This window comes from Parasteatoda tepidariorum, chromosome 11, assembly GCF_982258835.1.
Source record: "Parasteatoda tepidariorum strain Cologne lab strain chromosome 11, Ptep-v5.0, whole genome shotgun sequence".
In the NCBI taxonomy this organism is placed as follows: Eukaryota; Metazoa; Arthropoda; class Arachnida; order Araneae; family Theridiidae; genus Parasteatoda; species Parasteatoda tepidariorum.
This window is the reverse complement of record NC_141765.1, coordinates 79,470,340-79,494,970: the sequence shown is the minus strand read 5'-3', so window position 1 is coordinate 79,494,970 and position 24,631 is coordinate 79,470,340. Positions and strand designations below refer to the sequence as shown.

General features: G+C 28.8%; 1 protein-coding gene across 4 annotated transcripts; it reads right to left on the bottom strand.

The window, feature by feature from the left end:
• Positions 1 to 2,088: 2,088 nt before the first annotated feature.
• Positions 2,089 to 24,290, bottom strand: LOC107439919 (uncharacterized). 4 transcript variants are annotated; one of them, XM_016052675.4, is made up of 4 exons: positions 23,876 to 24,290; positions 19,866 to 19,956; positions 13,466 to 13,733; positions 2,089 to 5,769 (listed from the first exon to the last, which is right to left on the bottom strand). In XM_016052675.4, exons 3-4 carry the CDS (start codon positions 13,533 to 13,535, stop codon positions 3,308 to 3,310), a joined length of 2,532 nt encoding a protein of 843 aa, XP_015908161.2. In that variant the 5' UTR covers positions 13,536 to 13,733; positions 19,866 to 19,956; positions 23,876 to 24,290; the 3' UTR covers positions 2,089 to 3,307. The 4 variants fall into 4 exon arrangements, with proteins under 4 accessions (XP_015908161.2, XP_015908174.1, XP_015908168.2 ...); XM_016052688.4 differs by lacking the exon at positions 13,466 to 13,733; XM_016052682.4 differs by lacking the exon at positions 19,866 to 19,956 and having other exon boundaries at positions 23,876 to 24,262.
• Positions 24,291 to 24,631: the final 341 nt, after the last annotated feature.

Genomic DNA, 24,631 nt, shown 5'->3' with positions numbered 1-24,631 from the left:
TAAGCAGCTGTACACTTTCTAACCGGAAGTAGAGCAGGTCAAGAGCTTGTTGTTGTTTGCATTTATATTGAACACACAATAAGATATTTACAATAATAAAAAATCATCAAAATGCAATTAAGCCTTCACACTTTTTTTGTGTTAGTTTAACGATTCTCTCAGTCCATATGCATGGTATTTTCAGTAGAAATGTAAACAACTATCTCGAGCTGTATGCCTGCTCTAGTTCCGGTTAGAAGTTTGCAGCTGCTTACTACATGTTATTCTGCGAGGCGATATTTTCAAACCGATAATTTTGTTTTCAATAAAAGAAATAAATTAGATAATTTCTGAGCTCAAATCTGCCGCATTTCATAGGATATTAATGTTATTATGTAATTCTGGTGAGTCTGAAGTGAAAATTTGTTTTAGTTATTTAAATTATGTTGTTAAAAAAGGTGACATGGTTGCTAGATTTTGAATAACTCGCTTTTTTGGCAGTCTTGATTTGGCCTCCTTCCGTAAGTTTATTACTTTTTGTTCTTGTTGCAAGCTGTGCACCATCTTACGTTAGTGGTAACACTTTTAGCATTGTAAAAACTCTGCATCAACAAAAAAAGGACAATAATAGAATAACAGCATGCTTTAATATTTTCAGTCACAACTTATTAAAAATTCGCATCTGAATGCAAAAATCTGATTGATTGTCCCTCCATACTTTTTAGTTTTGGTATCACTTATAAACAATGATCATTCCGTTACAAATTTTGAGAAATAAATTTATGCTTTTTAAGTGTGTATGTAAAATGGAAAGAGCTTAAAAAACTCAGACTGATAATTAGCTGCAGAAATTATTATGCAGCTCTTCACAGCTAATCAAACTTTCTCTTAGGCTGAAAACATACAAGGGTGTGAATGTTCAAAATATAAGATATTATTTTACTCATAAGTAATGTAAATGCTCAATTGCAGTTTAATTATTTAATTTAATTAAAATCTGAGGCATATGGGATAGAAATAGAATACATTTAGATATTGGGTTGTGAGAAGAGCATTTAGTATTACCGTAAAATGAATCAGTGCTTACGGGAATCTAGTCTATTGAAAAATACACAATGGTTTCAATCATGCTAATGTTTTAAAATTCAAGAGAGGTAGCTTAATTTTGTCATGTAAATTCAGTTAATTATTAAACTGAAACAAAAAGATAAAAAACTTAACTGTTTACTAATTTAATTTTCTTATAATGCATATTTAATATTCAATTATACAATAATGCTTGCTCACATTTATTCTTAATATTAATCTTCTTAGAGTCAATAAGAATTTTGTTATGAATGGTTATGAAGTATTTTATCTATTTATAAAATTTAATTCCTCTTCATATGATGTAGCATTTACAAAGTATGGTTATTGTTGATTTATCCCCTTATTTATTTCTTCAAATTATAATTTTTTCGTGCATGCAAAGAATTTTAAAATAAGAAATCAATGTATAATATATTACCAATAAAAGAAGTGGAAAGTTACAGGTACCCAATCATCTGAACAAAAGGCTATTCACAAACTTGTATTCTTTTTGTAGAAGCAATTCTGTGCTGAATATTAAGTGTTCTTACATGCATCAAGTGATTTTCCAAAGTGTTCATCCATGAAATTGAATTCTTAGATATTATAATACTCTGATTTTTAACACCAATTAAATTTGTGGTTCAACTTTGATGTTTAAAACTTAAAAAGTTTTGCTTACACCTTTCGCCAAAAAAAAAAAAAACTATAGAACTCTTAATATAAATCTTTTCAAAGCAAACATTTTTGCCGTTTCCAAGAAAAATTAGGAAACTGACTTGAATGTAAGTTAACGTTCTCTCTTTATGCGACAAGCCAACAGAAATTTAAAGAGAATAACCTACGAGAGACCCAAGTCCTTCACAAAAGAAAAAATAAATAAATAATGGAAATAATAGATAAACTTAACACACAGATTTTATGGTACTATATCCTTTTCTTCCAGACTGAATCTTAGTGTGAAACAATTTATTCACAGTTTGAATGCATATAATTGTACTTGCATCGTACAGGATTAGAATTAAACAGTTCTCATGAAAATTTCAAGTGATTTTTTTTTGCTATTTTATTTTCTATAAGATATTCAATATTTTTTACAAAACATAAATTTCAGTCTCTTTCTAGTGTATCATATCCAGGAATTTATCTACTAGCACAATCATAGTTTTCAAGTACATCAGTTCATTTATTTGTGCCATATTTTTACAGTGTTCTTGACAAGATAAACAAAGGTTTAAAATAGTACTATTTTTCATATGGCGGCACCACATACAGAGCTCATATATCTTTTATATATATATATATTATATATATATTTTTACATATATATATAGCTTTAACTATAGAAAAATTAGTCTAAAATTGATAAACAAGACAAGAGTTAACTAAAGTCTCAAAAACATACAACTAGACACAAAGGAAACTCAATAAGCTAATAAGAATTTTCCTGTTAATTAAGTAACCTACGAAATCATTAAAACATTTTATTTTCAATATGGACTTCACTACCATAACATAACTTTAGAAATAACAAACAAATACAATAAAATCCTGATTCTCATAGGGCAGATTAACGGCTTTGCAGCCTCGCTCCCATACTTAATCTTGCATGTAAATGCAACAATAAATATCATTTTTAAAAAAACATGAATTTTTTCCATAAAAGACAGCACTATCAACTGTACGAGATTCTGTCCTACAATATTTTGTTTACAGAAGTTTTTGTTTTGGGATATCTTAATCAGATATGCCTTATAATTTTTTTTATAAGTCTTTAGGGATATTATTTTTTCCACTTTTTAAATTTCAAAATATTAAGAAATAATGAAAAGGTGTTTTAACACAACAAAACATAAACAGGTGACATTTTTCAACCAATTTACAAAATTATCCACCTATTTGCTTATGCATTGTTTTTGTACCATCCCATTCTACATATAAACAAGAATTTACTTTACATCCAACAAAAGAAAAACTAAGGGTGGTTTAACTATCTTCTGATATCTCAAGGAAATACACGCACTAAATTCATGGAGATGTTGACAATGTTTTTAAATTTGACAGCAGAATGTTGTTTTCAAAATCAACTTTCTTCAAGATTAATATGTTGCTAAATAAATAATTGCAGTCAAATTCTTTTTTAAGCTGCCTGCAGCAAAATTCTAATTGGATAATTGCATATTACTAGCATAATTTGTTTTGTTTATATTATCACTGAAAGCAGTTTAATACAATAAAACACAAAAATAACCCCCAAATATTAAACAATAGTTTCACCATTACTAACAATAGCATCATCATTCAAATTTAGATCTTGATTAGGAAGTTGATCTAGGCTATCATCACTTTCATGACCAGATACTTCTGATCCTGCTTCTTCTGGAGTAAAGTAGGCTGAGATCTGACTAGAATTGTCATTGGAATCACAGGTTTCTTTAGCAAATGTTTGAAGGCAAATTTTTGGCACACTTTCCAGTATTTCTGGCTCAAATATTACAGATTCTGTTCTTTGGCAAACATTTCTGCAACTCTCAATATTAAAGTTTTCCAGTATTTTATTAAAATGCTGCTGCTGCACTTTATAATTCTCCCTTAATTTATACAAATGATGAGCACTAAACTTTCTAATTCTATTACGTTGAAAAACATAATTTTCACGCAACCTAATTATTTGACTTGCACTATAATCCCTCACTCTCTGAACTTGAAAATAGTAATTGTCCCTGATACGATCAATCTGAAGAGTACCATATTCTTTAATATCACGAATTCGCTCAGCTTGAGATGAATAACTCTCCCTCAGACGTTCCATTTGTTGCATACAGTTATCCTTAATTCTTTGTACTTGGCCATTATAATTATCTCTAAGTTTGTCCAGTTGTTGTTTCTTATAATGCTCCATGCTTTCAAGAATTTTTTTAATTTGTTGGGTACGAGGAGAAGCATTTCCGTTTCGACACGGCCACTTTACACCAAAATGCTTTAATATAGTTTGTACAAGAACAAAAATTAAAGTCATCAAGAGAAAGCCAAAACTAGTTGCCATTCCAACCAATACACTAATAATTTTAATATGAACAAAATATTCATAATCTAAGGTTAAACGAATTGATACTGAAGCATAATTTAAAGGATTCGAAGCAATACAAACATAAAAACCACCATCTCCTCGTTCCACACTTTTTATGGCTAGATTTCCATTGGGCATTAAGTAAAAGCGATTTTTATTTGTTTCTTCTTCAATAGAACTAGAATATCCACTATTATTTTCTTCCTCACCTAAGCTTCTGTTCCAAAAGCCATTCCAATGGAGAGCTGAATTTTGAGGAGTCAACCATGTTAAACTAGGAAGGGGACTTCCTTCTACTTGGCATTCTAAAAAAGCTGGTAATCCAACTTTAAACTTAGTTTTGTTGGTGAAATGATGGATAGATGCATTAGTACATACCATACTTAGATCTAATGCATCTAACACTACATGCCCTTTTAAATTAGATGGTGAAGAACAAAATGTGTCTGAAGGAGAAACAAGATGGGTATTGGTATGCTCCCCAAGCCATGTTAGAAGCCAGTAGATATGACAATCACAATTCCATCTATTACCATTCAATTGCAGAGTTTCAACCTTTTTTAGATCATTAAACAGACCCATTTTTAAGCTAAACAAGTTTGCGTGACTTAAATTAATATGCCGCAAATTTTGAACTTCCGAAAATGCTTTCAAATCTATGTGCGAAAGGTTTGAATGGGAAAGGTCTAAAATTTCAAGATTGTGCAAGCCACTTAAACTTAAAGGCGTTAAATTTTTAAAGTGATTTAAGTGAGTCATATAAAGAGATTTGAGATTCTTTGCATGTATAAAAATACCATCAACTTTGAAAAATTTGTTGTTGCTTAAATCGATGTATTGTAATGATTGTAATGGTCGAAAAGTGCCACTTTGAAAAACAGTGATTTCATTGTTACTTAAATTGAGAAAACAAAGATTAATGAGTCCTTTGAAAGATAAAAGACCTACAGATTTAATAAAATTGTTGCTTAAATCAAGATTTTGCAATTTCTTTAAAGTAGAAAAAACAAGATTTCTCACAAGACTTAAACTGTTATTTTTTAAATTCAATGTATGTAAATTTTGCAAATTAGTAAACCACTCATACTCCAATCCCTTTATCTTATTTGAATGCAAGTCAAGTGTTTCAAGGTGATGAAAATGTCGAAAACTATTATTTCGAATAGTGTCAATTTCATTAAAACTTACATTCAAAGATAACAAACTGTTCATATCACTAAAACCTGTTATCACTTCCAATTTGTTGTAAGAAAGATCTAAATGCTGTAGGGCTGAATTCCGAAGATTTTGTACATTGTTCAAAATATTGTTGGAGAGATCTAATATGTTTAAATTTGATAAGGAATAAAGCCACTGACTGTCAATACTAAAAATATGATTCCTAGAGACATTTAAGAAACTTAGATTTTCTAGTTTTAAATCATAGTTCAAATCAGTTATTTCATTTCCAGCTAGATTTAAGTTTGAAACTGAACTGGAAATTCCTTGTGGGAAAGCTCCTAGTTTTTGATTTTCACAATATAGAGTCTGCATATCACTGCAGTAACATTTGTCAGGGCAATTACCGTGGTTTGAAATTGATGCAGCAGGATTATATAATGAAATAGAGAGGATAATTATAACCACACACTTCAGAACAGGTGCCATTGAACCTAGAAAAAAAACATTCCTATTTAATTTGGATTGCACAACGAATTCTACTGAAGCAGTAAATAAGAGTACAGATCAATAAAAATAAAATGTAAGGACAAAATTAAAGATTTATTGTTATTATTATAAACACCTTTAATGGAAACAAAACAAGTTTACTTTATAATTAAAACTAAGCAATTATGTCCAACGTTTGATATAATAACAAGGAAGTTCAATAGAAATTAATTTTACAGTTGGCCAGTTTAAATCAAACTTGTTTTTCTTAAAAAAATGATTTTTAGTATAAATATAACCAATTGAAAAAAGAAATAGTTTATTTTTCTATCAAAAACCTTTTCAATTTTAAATTTAATTGCTAATGTGAATATTTGTGACTTCAAACAAATATTAATATGCAATTGGTTGTTGTTGTTGCTCATCCACAAAGACTAACAGGGCTAAATTAGGTCCATGACCTTGTACGACCTTAAGAAATCCAAAACCAACAATCGATTACAGATAAGGTCTTGTTAGAAAAGCTCCAAGCATGTAAGAATATAATCAAGGGAGCCTGTTCAGAAGAACAGTTGGCACAAGTTTCAAAACACTTAGTACACTTCAAAATAAAACATGATTTGTTATCTTCTAATATATACATAGTGCTACGCTTTGTAAATATATATATATATATATATCATTTTTATATTCATACAAGGATCATTTTTAAAATAAGAACCGAATGTGCATGGTGTTATGCAATGCTCTTTCAAGGTCAGCAACTCTTGGCAAATCTCTCACCACGCTGCATTACATTTCACATCTCAGTCGGTGTTGGTTGCTTGGTTATACTTCTTTGTTGCCATGTCACCTGACCGATTGTGAAGTGTGTTCAGTTATACGGTTTTTAAATGCAAAAAAAAGTTTGTCCAGCTGTAATTCACTAGTAGCTTGTTGAAATTTGCGGTGAAGGTGTAATGAATGATGGAAAGTTGCATAAATGATGTAGGCTTTATAATCAATGTTCATGATGAAGAACAATCTGGACGGCCTACTATCATGAATGAAGACTCAACACAAAACAGTGAGGAAATTAGCCGTAACAGGCGTTTCACTGTTGACAAGCTTCATCCGAAATTACCACAAGTTTCAAGATCAGTAGTAATAACATTGCTACTGATAAATTTCACTACAAAAAAATGTGTGTGAGATTGGAGCTAAACAGACAGAACACAGAACAGGCATATTCTTTGTCCTTTATGGATTGCTATCACAAGGATGGTGATGAGTTATTGAGTCACATTGTGACCAGTGATAAAACATGAATCAGGTACACTTTAAATAAAGAAATTGTCATAACTGAAGAAAGTCAAGAAAATTTACCTGATGACTTGAGTAAAGATGAGTTACTCATACGTGAACTTTAACAAAAAAAAAACATTGCTACCTGAAATTTCATTCTACGACTTTCTGAATCAGGTATTATTTTGTGGTAGAGGTATCAAATTATTGAGAACATAATGAATGAGAATGAAAAAGAACTTTCATATATTGAGTAAGAAGAAAATGAGGTGCAATTGATGCCTGTAAGACAAGAAGCTGAGTGGCTTACAAAAATGGGGTACTATTTTTTTTTTTTTAAAGGAAAACTACAATGAAATGCTTTGAACAGTTCACTTTCATACTTCAAGTGGAGAAATGTATTTTTAAGAATATAGTTTTGAAAGAGAAAATAATAAATAATCAATTTTAAGAACTATTTTATTGTTCCCTAGCGGTTTATAAAAACAAATTAATGTGAGCAGTCACAAAATGCCTCCAAAAAATGCTTATAATTAAACAAGCCATCACTGTTTCAAAAGTTTTTAAATTTCGTTAAATAATGTATTTAAAAGGAAGAAAAAGTTAAGATCAAAAGCTCTTCTGTTTCTTTTTCCTTCTTAAATAATACATTATGATTGCTACAATCGAAAGCATAAAAGAGAATAAGGTGTTATTTAGAATTTTTAAATTTTTTTTCTTTTATTAGGTAAACAAATTTCTTCGGTGTACCAGTATGTTGTGATTTATGATTCTAATATTTTAAAAATAAAATTTCAACATATAAGAAAATTTTAACAAAAAATATTTAAATTTAATTTAAAATATGATAAACGTACGTACATTATTTTATTTAATGTTGCATTAATTATAAGCATTTTATAATGTTTAAACGTTATTGTGTTAAAATAAATGACAAAAAGTAGTTTATTTTTCATTCTATTAAAACATACCTTATTTTATACTATTTTAAATGTACAGAGCATAAAACAAAAAAAGTGTGCACTCTGAATAACTATTGATCTTATCAAGCAAATCGAAAATTTTTGCACACAATTAAATTTGTTTGCTTAAAGATAATTTCATGTAAAAAATAATTATTATATTAATAATAGTCCAAAAAATTTAATACAGATTTTCACAACATATTAAAACAAGTAAAGTTAAATAACAGAATACAAAATCTAATCAAAATTGATTGAATAGTTCTTAAGAAATGAAATTTTCAAATATACAACTTTTTACAATGAGATAATAAAATTTGATTTCCTAACAAATGCCTAATAATGTCTGCACTAATTAGCATATTAAAGGTTATCCCATTAATTATAATAATTCAATTCGATTTTATGATATTCAAGCTATTCACTTTTCTTTCTTTTTTCTTTTGTAGATATGTATGTAGCCTATTTGACAGCATTCCATGATTTTCAAATAATATTTTTAGATGAAAAAAAATATTTCCTTAATTTTTCATGGTCCTTTATATTAAAATTTCAATTGTTTTAATTTAAAAGGAAGAAGCAAATGTTCATCTTATAAAGGAACAAGAAAGTTTGCTTGAAACTAATGTTATTGCATAATATATAAATTGTATACTGTTAAATATTGACATTAAATAATGCTAAGGTATGACATTTTCACAACGTATACTAAACACATTACTAAAAAAAATAGATATTAATTTTTTTATTTGCATCTTAAATGCAATTGTACACTAGTTATCATAAAACAATGAAAAATTACAAAAACTCTCCCAAAAACAAGCCAATCCCGATGAGATTTGAATATGGTGTCAAATAAGAGTAGTTAAGTACAATATAATTGAATATGTAAATTAATGGAACCGCAATAGAATGTCCTCTGCAATGAGTAAGTATAAAAGTGTATGTTTGATCCAAGGCCTGCAAATTTCGCTGTTTCTGAAATTAGAAATAGTTTAACCATGACTTCCAGGCATAATTTGTCTGAAAAATTGCAATGGAGATCTATTTCAAGACTAGTAACTGGACAAAGTCAGTGCCAGGTGGGTAAATGTGAGTCTTTTTGTGGTTCATAGACCTTGGCAAGAATTTCTAACTACAAGTTCAGCATCCAAAAGGTTCAGTCAAGGACGGCCATATGCTGCAACAAACAGCAATGACTGATATTTATCCTCGTACTTGCCGTTGATTCTGAAAAGCGGAACTCCCAATTCGGAAACATTGACCACAAGTCGAAAAGCATATTCATTATTTTTTGACCGTCAGTTTCGTAACTGCCGGTTTCTTAACTTGCACTCCAGTGGTAGATTTTTAGCCTTATTAACAGTGTTTGATTTCAATTTTTGCTGCTATTTTTAAAACAATTTTTCTATTGAAAGAAGAAAAAAAAGATGCATTGAGTAATTAAATTTGAATCCCTCTTCTACAGGACAAATGAAAAAGATGTTAAGTTTCGTTTTCCTAACTGACTTGTATTGATGAGCAAAAGGATCCAAGTTTTATTATTAGGAATTTACATATTTTTTATTATGGATATCATAAAGCCAAACGCAACCATAGAAATGTAACTGAAATTCAATTAAAAATATTTTTATTTCATACAATTATTTAATACTTTTATTTTACACAATGATCAAAGGGATTATGCTGAATCATTACCATCCTTATTCACATTTTTAATCTTTTTTTTTCCCTTCATAATATATTATCCATAACTTAAACTACTGAGAAGAATTTTCTTTTTTTTTTTAAATTTTAAATGAAATTGTATAAAATAAACTTCTCATCAACACATTCATATTATTCAGAAGTTATAAATAACTATTATTGTGCTGCCATCTGTCGATGATAGAGAGAATCGCCATCAGGGATATTGTGAATAAGATAAAAAATTTTTTTAAAGGAAAATGTCATAATCGGAACAAATATTCCAAAACTTTTAAAAAAATCATGCACTTAAAAGTTTCTCAGTTGTATATATGCCCCATATGTCATAAAGTAGCCAGGCTATAGCGGAGAAGGGGGTACATTTCAACAACTAGAATTTCTCCCCTCTTATATTGCTTAATGATTAGCCAATATGCCAGCCAATAAGCTTTAATTATGCATAACTATAACATTTAGTTTTAAGCACTTTCCTTTTAAAACTGTTGTGTTACTTTGTGGAACAGTTTTAACATTCTAAAAGTGAAAAGACAGTTTTAATTTTAAAACTGTTTATCTACCAGTAATCTTTTAATAAGGTAAGTGATATTTATTCATCCACTAGTTTACTTAATTCTGCTTCTAACTGTATTATTTATCAGAAATAAGTCTTTTTCTAAAGTGGTTGATAATACTTTAACCAAAATGTCTGTACCAGGGGCAGATTACAACAGAGCTTAGGGGGCACATTTCAGCAGTGTTGAAAGGTGCCCCAGGGTTATAATTTTTTAAGTAATCTTGCAGAAGTTATTAGTCTGCAAAAAGCCCATTAATTACGGTTGTTACATTTAAAATACTCAACTTTTTCTGTAAGGCATTGTTCTAAACTTTTTGAAAAACATGTGAATGTGTTCAAGGAAGCACGTTTGTAAATATTTTTTCAATTATGTTACATTTTTTTCAAAGTTGTTGCATTCAGTTAGTTGCATTGTTGTTGAAAATAGAAATTATTAACAAGGAATTCATTAAAAGAGTCAATAAAATAATTATTTTAAAATTATATAAAAATATTCAAGAAAATCTGACTTAGAATAAAAATAATTTAATTTTAAGAAAATAGAAAAGTTTACGATGTAACATTATATTTAATAAAATGTTCAATCCTGTTATTTTACCTTCTTACAGTTTATAAAAATGGTGCAAGCGTATTTAAAAAAAAGTGCACTAAACCAGAAGTTAGTGAAGAAAACATTGAAATCGCAATGGAAGCTGTCAGAAATGGTGCATCGTTAAGAGCAGCAGCAGACTTATTTGGAATGGATTTTCCTGCTTTATTTTATAGATCAAAAAAAGAAAGTCAAATAATTCTTTGGTTGATGAAACCAAACAATATAGAACTAACACAATATGCTACAGTTCTAAATACAGAAGCCAACAAGTTCTTGATGTCTAGCAAGAAATCCTGCTTTGTGAATACATAATTACATGTTCAATTCTTAATTATGGTCCAACTTACAGACAAGTTCGACAACTTGTCTATGATTACACAAAGCGTCTAAACTCTAAAATTCCAAGCAGCTGGGACAAAAATAAAATTGCGCATGGTGGAATTGATGTTTTCTCTGTCTGGGAGTACTGCAGCGGTTGAAAGGGGCTTTTCAGCAATGAACTTACAAAAAAACACATTATGTACTGGTCTTAAACAAGAAGCTTTAAATGCAATTATGAACATCTATCTAAATGGAAAACCCCTTTCAGATTTCTGTGTAGAAACTTCTGCAAATCATTGGCTTGATTGTGGAACTGGCAAACGTCATAGTTGATTCATTTAAAAAACGCAGTCATTTAAATTATTTCATAAAAGAAATACTAGGCTACTATAAGTAACCTAGTATTTCTTTTATTACTGTATTATGTAATCCTAGTAACTACTAATTCATTGTGCAATTTATATAAATGTTTGTAATAAATAATAGAAAATTATATTTTTATTTATATAGAAGTTACGGGTTAGTTTCAAAGGAGGACGGGTATATTGTTGGACAAGCCGTCCTCGGGGACGGATAAAATTTCTCAATTTTTCCTAGCCCTGAAATGACATTAAAATGAAACTACCTCAACCAAGTTTAGGCGGCAGAACAGCTCGAGCTGTATTTTTCATGACATTTTCGGTAAACTTTGATTTAATTAAAGACAAAATAATGCAAAAAAAACTTACATCAATCCAATATGTTCATTCATTATTTATATTATTTTATGAATTAAGTTAATTTTCCAAATTGTATGATATTGTTACGTTCTCTTCAATTGTTGAAGCGTGCCCCACCATCGGTCGAAAACTGCCCCCCAGGAGGGGTAGATTTCAATAAAATATATGGTTCACTAAATATTCAAAATTTGGTATTTTGTCTTTAGCTTAGACCTTTGGAAAAAATTAAGAGGTTACCTCAAACATTGATTTAGTAAATAAAAATTAGAACTCAGATTTTGAAATTTCCTAATAATTCTGTAGCAAAAAATGCTGAAAGGTGCCCCCCTCTCCCCTATATTAAAAATGACAACTAAAGACAGGCATTTTAACTTCATATAGTTTTAAGTTTTTAATCTCTTCTAAATTATCCTATTTTTTCCAAATATTCGGGAAATTATTTTATGGTTATAAAATTCTAAATTTCCTGATTTGCGAAGTTATTTGATGCTGATTATTGTGTAGTTTAAATGTTACCTCAGATAAAAAATTTTATTGATTACATAATATTTATTTCAGCATAATTTTTAATATATATTTAAAATAATATATATGTTTTTAATTTAACTAACAGTTTTATTTTATGGATTGAAATAATTTAAAATTCTTTTCATTATCTTCATTTCTAAATATTGCACATTATTTTGCCAGTTCATCTCTAAATTATTTTTTTGGGGGGAGGGGGCAAGATCTATCATCTCGATAGATATTATCAAAATCTATAATCATTTAAAGAATTATATTCTTTTTTAAATTTTATATTTCTTTCTAGTATCAATTGTTTTGTTTTTTTCATTAAAAAAAATAAATAACAGTTAGTTGAATTATTTCTTCTTAATTACACTATTCACTTGAATTATTGTAGCCACAATCTGTATTATCCAAGTTTTTTTTTTTTTTTTTTTTTGAGCGAAAAATTATTTAAGTGCTGCAATGACTGCTAATAATAATTTGAGAAATATATATAGTATCTTCCATAGAAGATATTAACTCAGGAAAATTTGAGTTTAATTTTATTAATAAACATTTATTTGATATAAATTAATCATAGTTACATCTAGTAAAACAATTGACCTCATTGAGCATATAAAAAAGCAACTGAACATCCAAAGTGTTATTTAATTTTCATTTTATTAATAAGCACTTATTTGATATAAATTAATTACAGTCACATTCAGTAAAAAAATTGACCTCATTGAACATAAGTAACCGAGCATCAAAAGTAATATTTTTGAAAACAAATAAGAATCTCCCTCTTTGCATCTGCGGTTGCTCAAACAGGGTAAATCTTCAGGTTAAAATACAAAAAAAGAATCAAAAATCAAAACAATTAATATTTAGAAACAAAAAAGAACAGAAATATAAAAAGTACCGACAAAGAAAACAAAGTAAATAAACAAACACTAGTTTACTGTGCATGCATGGTTACTGTAACCGGGAATATCTTTAGGTTAAAGTTAGTTAACCCTGGGTTGCAGTAACTCGCAGCTACGTACACGGTGAAATGAAATTTTGGAATCTAACCTGGAGTTGTTCTCATGAAACCTGTCTTGCACTGTGACTGAGGGTTAGCATCAATGGTGAATTCGGACATTATTGTTATGTGCCTGAAGGAATAGCACTGCAACTCTTGAGTTAGATAGGATCCTCTCTTAGTGCAACCAAGGGAAGATTGGTGTCAACTGCGACGAAGGTTTCATGAACATGGTCTGTTTTCTAAGTGACCAGCCACACTCGCCACGCTATAGAAGTGAACATTTGAGGTGGGCACAGCAATATGTCAATGAGGAACCTGCATGCATAGGGTAATCGCGTAATCTTTATTTTGAATAGTCTATAACATAAAACTCTCAAAAATCAAATCAGTATGTTCAAAATTGACCCGTAATTTTCAAAATCATAACTCAAAATTAGCTTAAAATGAAACTAACTTCACGTGACGCAAATGGAGGTGGGGATTGCTTATGACGTCAGCATATACTACCTGGGTAAACAGAATTGGCCGAACCTAAAGCTGTCATAGAGTGCAATGATGTTTTAATGCAGAGAGAGGATATTTGGTTTGAGAATTGATATTTTTTAATCAAAAATATCAATCTTGTCATTCTAAAGTGTTGTAAGAAATAAGAACTGTTTCAAAATTTTTCACCTAATGGTTTCATCCCAGATAGGAAATGGAAATATTTAAGATTTGGATTTTTAAGTTTTTTACTAGAGATGCAAATAATTCTTAATCCCTTATTTATTTATTTTTAGTTAGTTTTTTATTCTTAAAACAGTTTTTCCTAAAAAACTACAAAAATAAATAATTATTTATTTGTAATAATTTCTCTTATGTGCAATATTGAATTTATCCAAAGTAATGAACTGGAAGTGAAATTTGCATTTTAAAATTTTATGCCATTATTAGCTAAAATATGTTTGTAAGATGCATTTCACAAAATAAAATTCATACAAAATTTACCCCCCAAAAAATAAAAAATACAAAAACACAATAGCGAATTGTTTGTGTTTGTGTGTGTGGAAAATTTTAAGAATTTAAAGAGTGGTGTATTTTTTTGAATAATTAAAATTAAACATGATTTTTTAGTTTTCCTTTTTTCAAATTTAAATATTGTTAAAATTGCTAATTTTGTTTCGAAGTTTGCCGTTTTAGTGACAATAAATAAATTATAAAAATTGTTTCTTAAAATTTCGAAAATCACAGAAATAACTTTGAAACAAGATTTTATAATTGATTGAATTCTCCTCCCCTTCTGAGAGAATGTTTGTAGGTGCCCTTGACAAAAATGATGAATGCAAAAAAAAGTTTTTAAACTACTTTCCTAATTTGTACTTTTTTTTCAATGACCTTTGAGAAGCATTATTATTATTTTTTACTAATGCTGGATTATTTTTACGAATAACATACATTAAAATATGAATTGTTTTTAAAATTCCATGCTGGTTTGATCGCAAATTGAAATGTATAAGATTTTAAATAAAAAGTTTTTATCAAAATAAAGTTTACAAATTTTCTTATAAAATTTATTTTTTGTTTTCTCCTAAAATATTTTATTTAATTGTTATTAGAAGTGATGCAAAAGATTTTAAGTCCTTCCATTTTTCATTTTAATTCTTTTTTACATTTTTCCTCCGTTCAACTACACAAAAATAAAATGAATTATTTTCATCTCTAAAATTTCGATTTCAATAAAGTAAAAAACAAAAGAACGTATGTTTTAGATAACTAAGTTAAAGCAGAAAGAAGCAAAATAGGTCGTTTCAATTAAAGAAAAATATTTATAAAAAGGAATAACCTTTGCACAATTACTCTTTAAGAATAAAATCTTTTCATTTCAAAGAATAAAATAAGAAAAAGGCATTTTTTAAAAAGATCATTTCATAAACATTTTAATTCAGCATAATGAATGATTTCTTCAGAGAAGCTTAATCAAAAGAAAAACATTCTTATAAAATTAAAATTATTACTAAGTACTGTACAATAGTATTATAACAAAATAATAAAATTTCAGATAGTTCATGATTCCCCCCCCCCCCTTCTTTTTGATCATCACATTTGATGGCTTTACACCAATCCTGCCATTTTTCACCTTCTGGTACATTTATATTTATATTATTAAATTTTATATGGTGTGTTAAATGTAAAGCTATAACAACATGATATAAACAATACTTGTAAATGCTTTGAGTTTTTTTTTTTTTTGAGAATTTTTATCAATGTTCAACGAGCGACTACATGCGCTTTTACTGTATCAGAAGGTGATGGGAGTCATATTTTTCCTATATTCTGAGATCATCAGTCGAGATGGGGAAACTAACTGCGTTTTGGGCATAGCTAATCGAGCAATTTTAAATATCAATTACAAAATAACTAGTTAACCCATTGAACTGAAATTGGTGTCTATCGTCATAAAATGGTTTGAAGTTTTATATTAAAAAATACCAAGCAGGGATCCTTATTGGATGGCTGACCAATAGACTGTTATCTTAACAGATGAGTCCAGATTTGAGCTGCTAAGAGATAGTAAGCGTACTTTGATTTGGAGAGAACCTGAAACCGAATATCATCGATGAAAGAGATGCATACCAAGGAGGCAGAGTCAGTGAGTGGGGTGGCATCTCTTCGGGTGGACACACAGATCTGCATGTCTTTCTAGGTGGAACTATGAATGTTCATTTGTATAGAGATGACATCCTTTATGTTAATGTATGCCTTTATTCTGGTGAAAAAGGTGACAATTTTGTTCAATTTTGTTCAAACAATACAGCACTGTTTTGCAAGAGCAATGGCTCGAACTTCCAACAGAACTGGTAGACTGCGGAATTGAAAACATCACACATTATTGTATGTGCTGTATTGCTGTGCTTCTGAAATTAGAAACACAGTAATACTCCATACTGAAGGTACTTTTTTTATTCCAAACTGACACATCTGATTTATTCATTTCATACATACTCTGATTTCTGGAACACCATAATTATATGGTTAATACTTTTCATGCCATTTTATGCTTTATTTTGTGCACTATAATGTGCACCAGTTTCATTAAATTCTATGCATAACTTTTTGAGTTATGGCCATTTTTGCTTAATTTATTAACCAGTGTAATGTATCAGCATATTCACAATTTTAAATTATTCTTTTCATGTTAGCATTTTTATGGGATAAAATAGATATTTTTTAATTGTTTATTGTATACTTAATAAGTTTTTCTTCAGAAATATCTTTAAATGGTTGAACTACTTTTAGTTAAGGGTGTAAAATAGTCTTTAACCATATTAACAAAAAAAAAAAAAAAACTGGTAAAAAGGAAAACATTAATGGTTTTTTTTCTAAACTCTGATTAATTTATAACAAAAATATAGTTTTAATAATGAAAACCCACTCATTATTAAATCTAGCATTGGTATTAATTATTAATTCAAAAATATTATTTTTATAGCATATTTTAAATCAACATTTTAGATAAATTTACCATACCACACAAATTTGAAATATATTAATGAAAAAAAGTTACTTTCATTACACTTATGTGTTATAAGTTTTCAAAAGCATTTAGACTAGGGCCTCTTACTATAAATTCTTATTACTTCAATATTTTTGACAATATACTAACATTGAGATTCTAACATTCTGATATATGTTAAGATTCTAACTAACAGAATAACAGATGCAAAGATTCTAACATTCTGTTTCAAGATTTTCAGAAGATAGTTTCATCAAAATGGGTAGCATGTTTGTGAGATTAAAGTTGATAATCAATATGTTGGAGTTGTTTAAATACAACTTGTAAGACACAAAAACTATACCTCAAATAACCATTTAATCAATATTAGGATGTCAAAGCATATTACATATTTCATTCAAATATGAAATTTTTCTTTAATTTCTCAAATTTAGGAGGCACAATACGTATTCTGGAAGCCAGATGTGGCTAATCTGCTAGCCAAAACAATTTAAAAAAAATATTTATAACTTGGTAAAAATTAGAATATTTAGTAAAAAATAGATAATTTAATAAAATTTAAAAAAAAAATAGATAATAGATTTTGGTAGAAATTTCAGCATTTGAATTTTGAAAAGAAATAAAAAATTTAATATTATAAGAGTTAAACGTTCTAACTAAAACATGTTCAAAACACATGTAATTCAGGGAATCATTGAAATAGCAAAGATGTAAGAAATTACAAACAATAAAAAAAAATTTTTTAAAAAAAATTTAACATATTTTTATAATTTAATATTATTAAAGAAGGACGGAAAACAGCAAAAAATTTTTACTTCAAAAAATTGTACAATATTGAGAATATGTATTGTAAAGTATGTGAGACATGAGGCTCAATAATTGATCATGCAAATAAACAGAAACCAAGATCTAAAGAGGTGAATGAAGAGGATATGGGAACAAATGATAAAAGATTTATTCAAGTAAAAATAGAGCATAATCTAAGTAATAATAAATATTGACACTTAATTTTATAAAAGCAGGTTTAATTGCCATGTATGGATCCAATTATGCTGTGCACTTTTCTAACTTTTTACAATAAGATTCTGAAGAAACTTAACTTGCAAAGTACTAAACAAAGTGAATACAAAAACTTATTATTTACCATGTTTCAAATATTTTACATCAAATAATGTGAATTTTTTTCTCTCATCTGCTTTGTTTTAAGACCTGCGGTAATTACTGAAATAAAACCTTAAACCAGACTGTCATAAGCTAATATCTCAAATATGGTTAATTTTTGTAACAAAGTTAATTCTGTTAATTCACTCTAACTGTTTTAAAAGATCTACCTGTTCTGTATTTAGGTAGAGGGTAACCTTTACTTGAGTTAATATTTGCTTTTCTGTTTGCTAATTTTGTTGATTTTAATTTTCTTTGATAGATTCAGAAAATATATCATTTTACTTTTTTTTTTCAATTAAAAAGTTGGCAGTTTTTTTCAGTTAATTTTCTATAAAAATTTAGGCCAAAGCTATGAAATTAAATAAAGTTAATATACAGTTTAATTCTATACTTGTAGGAATTTTTATAAACATTAAGTCAGTCTATAGAATTATGACATTAATGCGATCAAACTGTAGATGTTTATGTCAATGATAATAAAACTGTAATTTTACACCAGCACTACTTTTCTTTTAAATAATTTGAATTCCCAATTACAATATAAGAATTTGTTTTTATTTTCAGACCATAAAAGCAATCTACGAACAGTTTTTGATTTGATGATTTTATTTAAAACTTGACTGGAATTAAAACCCTTGTCAACCTCATAAAACCAAATCTAAATTATTATTTTACTATGCACAACTAGGAGTTACTTTTTTTACGACCTCTATCCGACTGAGCCCTTTTTCAAAATGTGAGAACGAATATGCTACTGAATGTAAACAATAAAAAGTTTCCTCAAATCAGAAGAAATACAGAAGACTTCCAATGTATTCCTCTGCTTATGTTAACTTTATGAGGTATTGTGAGAACAGACTTAATATTCTAGAAAGTTTTATTATTGTGATTTGTGTTTAAATTTACGCAGTTAAAACATTAATAAGAAATTTTGATATTTATAAATTCTAAGTGGTTATGAGAGCTTCAAATAAATTTAAGAAAATAAATATCACACCATAAATAAAGCACCAAGTTTGTCATGTTTTGAGTGTGGCTACATTTGTGTAAAATATTGCCACTTGTTATTCTTTAGTTAGAATCATAGCATGTTAGTGAAGTTATCCAAATCTGTTTTCGACTAAAATTAAATAGATCAAGCTAAGAGCATGTGTAATATTGTAAGCACCACAAGTATATTAATATTGAATTAGACTTGGGTGTAAAAATAAATCAGAAGTAGTAACTCTTACAAAAAATACTAACTCTAGAGCCACATGTGCTTAGCTTTATACGGTTATCCATCCATTTCAACAAGTCACTTTTGCACAAAAAGTATACTAAAAGACATGCATCAGGTTGTGTAAATTTAATTAAACAGTTATGTTTAAACAGAAAACCTTACTATTTAATTTACACAACCTCATATGACCTAAAGTTAATATTACATTTCTCGCATAGAAAAACATATTAAATTTGATTTAATTAGTAAAATGCATATTTTTTACATTTGTACAAAGAATTACATAACTACATAGCCTTAGTTAACAGTACGAGAGAAATATAGATTTAAAAACTCATTAGGTGGTATTTCTAACAAGTATATTAAAACAAAAAAGAATTCAAAAATATATTTTGAAATTTAGTTCTAAATTCTTTTTACAATTAACTTTGAATAAAAACAAAATATTTTTCAAGTATATTATAGTTTAAATAAGTTCTCCTCACAGAGATATAGGAAGTTATTTAGAACAAACTGATATAGGTTGAATGTAAAAAGACCAAGATGTCTAAAAAATGTAGTGACTAACTTCTAGGGAAAGTAGAACGCATCATAAGGTATAAGAACTGCATAGCAACCCATGGCCAGAAACGTCAAGGGAAAATGGTAGTAGAGGTTATCTAAAAGGACACAAGAGAGAGATTAATTGGAAATACTTCTCGGACATCATGTGTACATATAGCCCCTGTAGCAGAATTTTTTCAAGCTATCTGCCACAAAACTCTTTAATATCTTTCTGCCAGATACTTTTAATAATAACAAACATATTTGTGTTTACAAAAGAAAAATTATATAATATCGTTTAATTGAACATGCAATAATTTTTAATTCTAATATTATGGGTGATATTCTCAAATTTTGTTAGGAGGGGAGCGCACAAATTATTTCCTTCTTCACACTTTGTAAATAATCATCTCAATTAAGAAATCATGAAATCCGTAGTAGTAATTGCAGAAAAAAGATCAACTCCTCAAACGCGTGTTTTGTTTCGAGATTAGATTGTTGTAATAAATATCATCGGATCTAAAAACTATGGAGAAATCAAAAGCAATAACTGGCAAAAACTCTATAGAATTATTGCCTTAAAAAGTAAATACTCAAATGCATGATTCAAATTTTCCATATTGTTTGAAATATATCGGGATATTTGAAATCCCTGTGAAAATCAATATCAATAACTGCTGAAAATACAAGCAAAACATTACATAAATTTACAATACTATTGACGTAAATTGAGCGTGTCAAAAAGTGATTATCTAAATGCATTATTCAAATATTACGTAAAAATTTCAGTAGAAAAATAAAAGTTCTTTTTTTCAACTTTTCAAAAGAAAAAATTTTCTGCAAGAACTCTGTAACGTTCTGGGACAAAGTCGCCGTATTGCTGCGATTCTGCCAAGGGTAATTAGTGCAAGGGGCATATAGCGTACAGATGAATATAGTTCATTATGTGACAACATAAGCTTGGAGTTTGCACCAAAAGATGCAATGCACTCCTGACAGGACATTGTGGGATACGGTCCAACACATTGAGATAATTTATTGTAGCAGTAACTCAGGCGAGTCTTGTCAAGCAATAAAATGCAGACTCTGCACGCTTGGGAGCAATGAAAATTCTTTACTGAAAGAAATCGAAGCTTGCTAAATCAGGTGAATACAGAGGCCATCTAGCATTCACACAGTGCTACCTAGGCAGTAGAATTACACTGGCATTTAGTACAGAATTATTTACAGTAGTAAGATATATAACAGCATTTACAGTAATGGAATGTAGAACATAGAATTGAAGACATAGAATTTCATATTCTTTCATGGGATAATGTGTAATTCTCAATCTTTATGATGTGTTTTACATTCCCCAGTAGCTTTTGAAATTAATAAGACATTATGTATAATTAAGAAATTGTGATACATTGTTACAGTAAAGTGTATGTCAGAATTGGTGATTATATAAAATTACAATGATTTTTCTGATACTTGAAATCTCAGTAAAGCTTGAAATTTACAGTTGCATTGTAAAATTAAGCATGATCTGAAAGATAGGTATTGGTACATTTAAAAAATGCATATACAGTGAAACTTGAATAAGTTGACCAGTTAAGTTATATTGATTTATTGGTCAACTTAACTTTGGATTAAACAATCCTCAAATTCGAGTGAAGATTATCATTGTGAAATCGACGAAATGCACCAAGATATTATATTGTCTTCAGAAGTATAGAAATAAAATAAAAACTCAAGAAGAAAAACAAGTGCTATCCAGGGTAAGTAGCCAAATCTTTCAACAAAAAATAAGCACCTTTTCAGTACTTTTTAAGCACTCAAAAAATATTTTCAAGCAATATATACGTTAACAAAATGCAAATTAATTTTCTAAGACTTTACATGATCATGATAAAATAACTAGTTTCTGACAAAGAACTGCTTTCTGGATTATATTAGCCACCATAAAGATTGAGAGATTTCTCAGTTCAATTTCAGAATGAAACCTGAAAATGAAGCCTGAAATTGAGAATCTCTTGCAAAATGCAGCAGAGTTGCACATGAGAGTGCAAGAATCTCACCGAACCCAGCTCAGTTGACGCATATGCAGACTCCCAAGCATTTCATCATACAAAAATGATTGGCACTTTTAAACGTTATGGACTGAATGTAAGCCAAAATGGATTGGGGTTGAAGGAATTGTGAAAACGTTGAATAGAACAAATATGAATCACGTTTGTATATTGTAGCACGAAATATAATCACGCTTTTGAAAAGTATGTCGTGGAAATCAACATGGTAAAGAAAAAAATTCTCATTTTCGAAAAGGGAAAAATAAGCACTTAAAAAAAATGAAAAAAGCACCTTTAAGTACTTTTTAAAAATGCAATGCACCATGTTATCTACTATAACATAAAGAGAGGGCTATTCCAATGAGCATACAAAATGCAATATTGGAAGAAATCATGTTTATTATTAGATTTACTATACTCAATCCAACTATTAACTTTCTTATTCCTTTCAAAAACATTTTTTTTAAGTATAGAGTATTGATGTTACTAAATTGTTATATGTTCAAGTTTTAAATACAGACATAACTAATCAAATCGTGGCGCTTTGAAACTTTATCTTTAGACATTATCTTTATCTTTAAATAGACATTAAAAATAAATAATGATGGATCCATTTTAGTGATTGTTTTTGCCAGCAACATGCAGTCTGCAGGAAATGCTTCAAATTAATGCACTTAACAGTTAAAGGGAGGAAAAAACACTATGTTTTGACTTTCTATTCAAACATTTATAATGTCAATATATTACAATATAAAAGCATTGATGGAATGAAAGAGAAAGATTTCCATAACTTGCATCAAATTTAAATTTCATCTCAACAGTGCAGAGCAACAAAAAATATTATAGAAAACTAACTCAAAAGTTATTACTCTTAGACATCCAGAAACAATCTACCACAAATTTTTTAAAAAATTTTTTTTACTAGTACAACCCTTTGTTGCCTTGGCAACTGCAAAGAATTTTAAACTTGCATTAATTAAAAAAATATATTGAGATTTTTCCAGACGCGACTACGAGCAAAATCCTTTGAATTGGTCCCCATCTGGGATGTAGATATAGATATGGAATTCTTCCCAAAGGGACTGTCTTTTAAAAAATACAATTGGTTAAAAAATGTTAGGGAAGATTTCTGTATTGTGATCTGCAGCAGAATAATCACAAAGATTTGATGACTTCCGGGCAGTGGCCCACGAGAAACTAAAAAAAAAAAAAAAAAAAACATCAAAAGGTACTATACTTTCATCTTGAAGGCTATAATTTTTAACCACCCACAGGCAAACCACTTAACATTTTTTATTAAAAAAAAATTCGAAGCTTAAAATCTATTTGGCACCAAGCTATTGTAGTTGGCAGAATAGATCATGAAACGGAAACATCTAAACTTTTGCCAATTTCAGTGAGAATTACCATTTTATGCCCAAAGATGCTTTTTATATATAATGTTAAATGTGCATAATAGAATATTGGGGAGATTTCCGTATCATGATCTGTGGCTGAATAGTAGTCACAGTCTTGCTAAGTTTCAGCCGACGCCCCCCCCACGAAAAACGGGGGGGGGAACATAACAGAAAGGGGCTCACTCCCGAGCAAACCTCTACATGTTTGTTTTTTAATTTTCCCGGTTTAAATCGCCTTAGCGATTGTAGTTGGCGTGGCAGATCACTATACGGAAATATCCTCAGAATATCAATAAAAAATAACAGAATCTGGATTATAAAGGTGCTCCTCTTTATATAAAATATTTGCTTAATATTTTGTTACGTGGTATAATAAGAACGTGTTTCAACTCTGCTGTATTAGCCATTCTACACACATGTAATTTTGAAATTTGGATGCTAACATATTCACAGATTTTACTAGATAGAATATACTTTATCTCAATGATATGAAATGTAAGCACTTAATCAGAACAAAAGAAAGATGTCAAGTATATTTTATAATATTCAAATCAATCATTAAAAAAACATATCGTTTGAGAACTTACTATGTAAAAGCAAAGCATTCGTACAACTCACGCAAATTAAGTTGTGTAGAAAAGAGAATACAAACAACAAATTTAAAGTTTGCAATGAACAGAAAATAAAGCTAGATTTTGTCTATGCTCATTAGTTAAAACTCGTGTTAGCTAAGGTCAATGTAGAGTACAACTGTATTAGGCTTAAGAAATTCAAATTTTGTAAAATTAACTTATTTCTCAATTCAAACTTGTACTAAAGTCAGAATTTTAAGCATAACAAAAAGATTTCTTATATTAAGCATCTTATCTTTAAAAAAATTTCATAATAAGACAAACGTCACATTCCATCAGAGATCAAAAACACTGAGAATATCGTAAATACGTAAACACGGAAACAAAAGCAAAACCAGTGTCAAAAAGAGAGTGCATCCATAGTGTTGCCAAGCGTGAATTTTCGAATTTTGCATAAAATCATTTCTACATGTGAGCTACAAGCCAAGTAAAAAGCAGGACTTTAAAGCTTTTCCTTGGCTACTTGGCTATTTAATCAAATACACCTATTTCATTGGCTATTACAATCATCGTTATTGTGTCATCATTGCTTCTGGCTTAAATCATTTTGCATTTCTAGCTTTTTGGTGAACAGGAAAAACCCCGAAATTTGTTTGACTCATTTATCACTTGTCTGACTCATCTTTTGTTTGACTTATCCCCTTGAATGGATGGTTGACCGTGTAAAACTAAGCACAGACGGCGCTAGTAATTAAAATTCGTAGTAAGTAG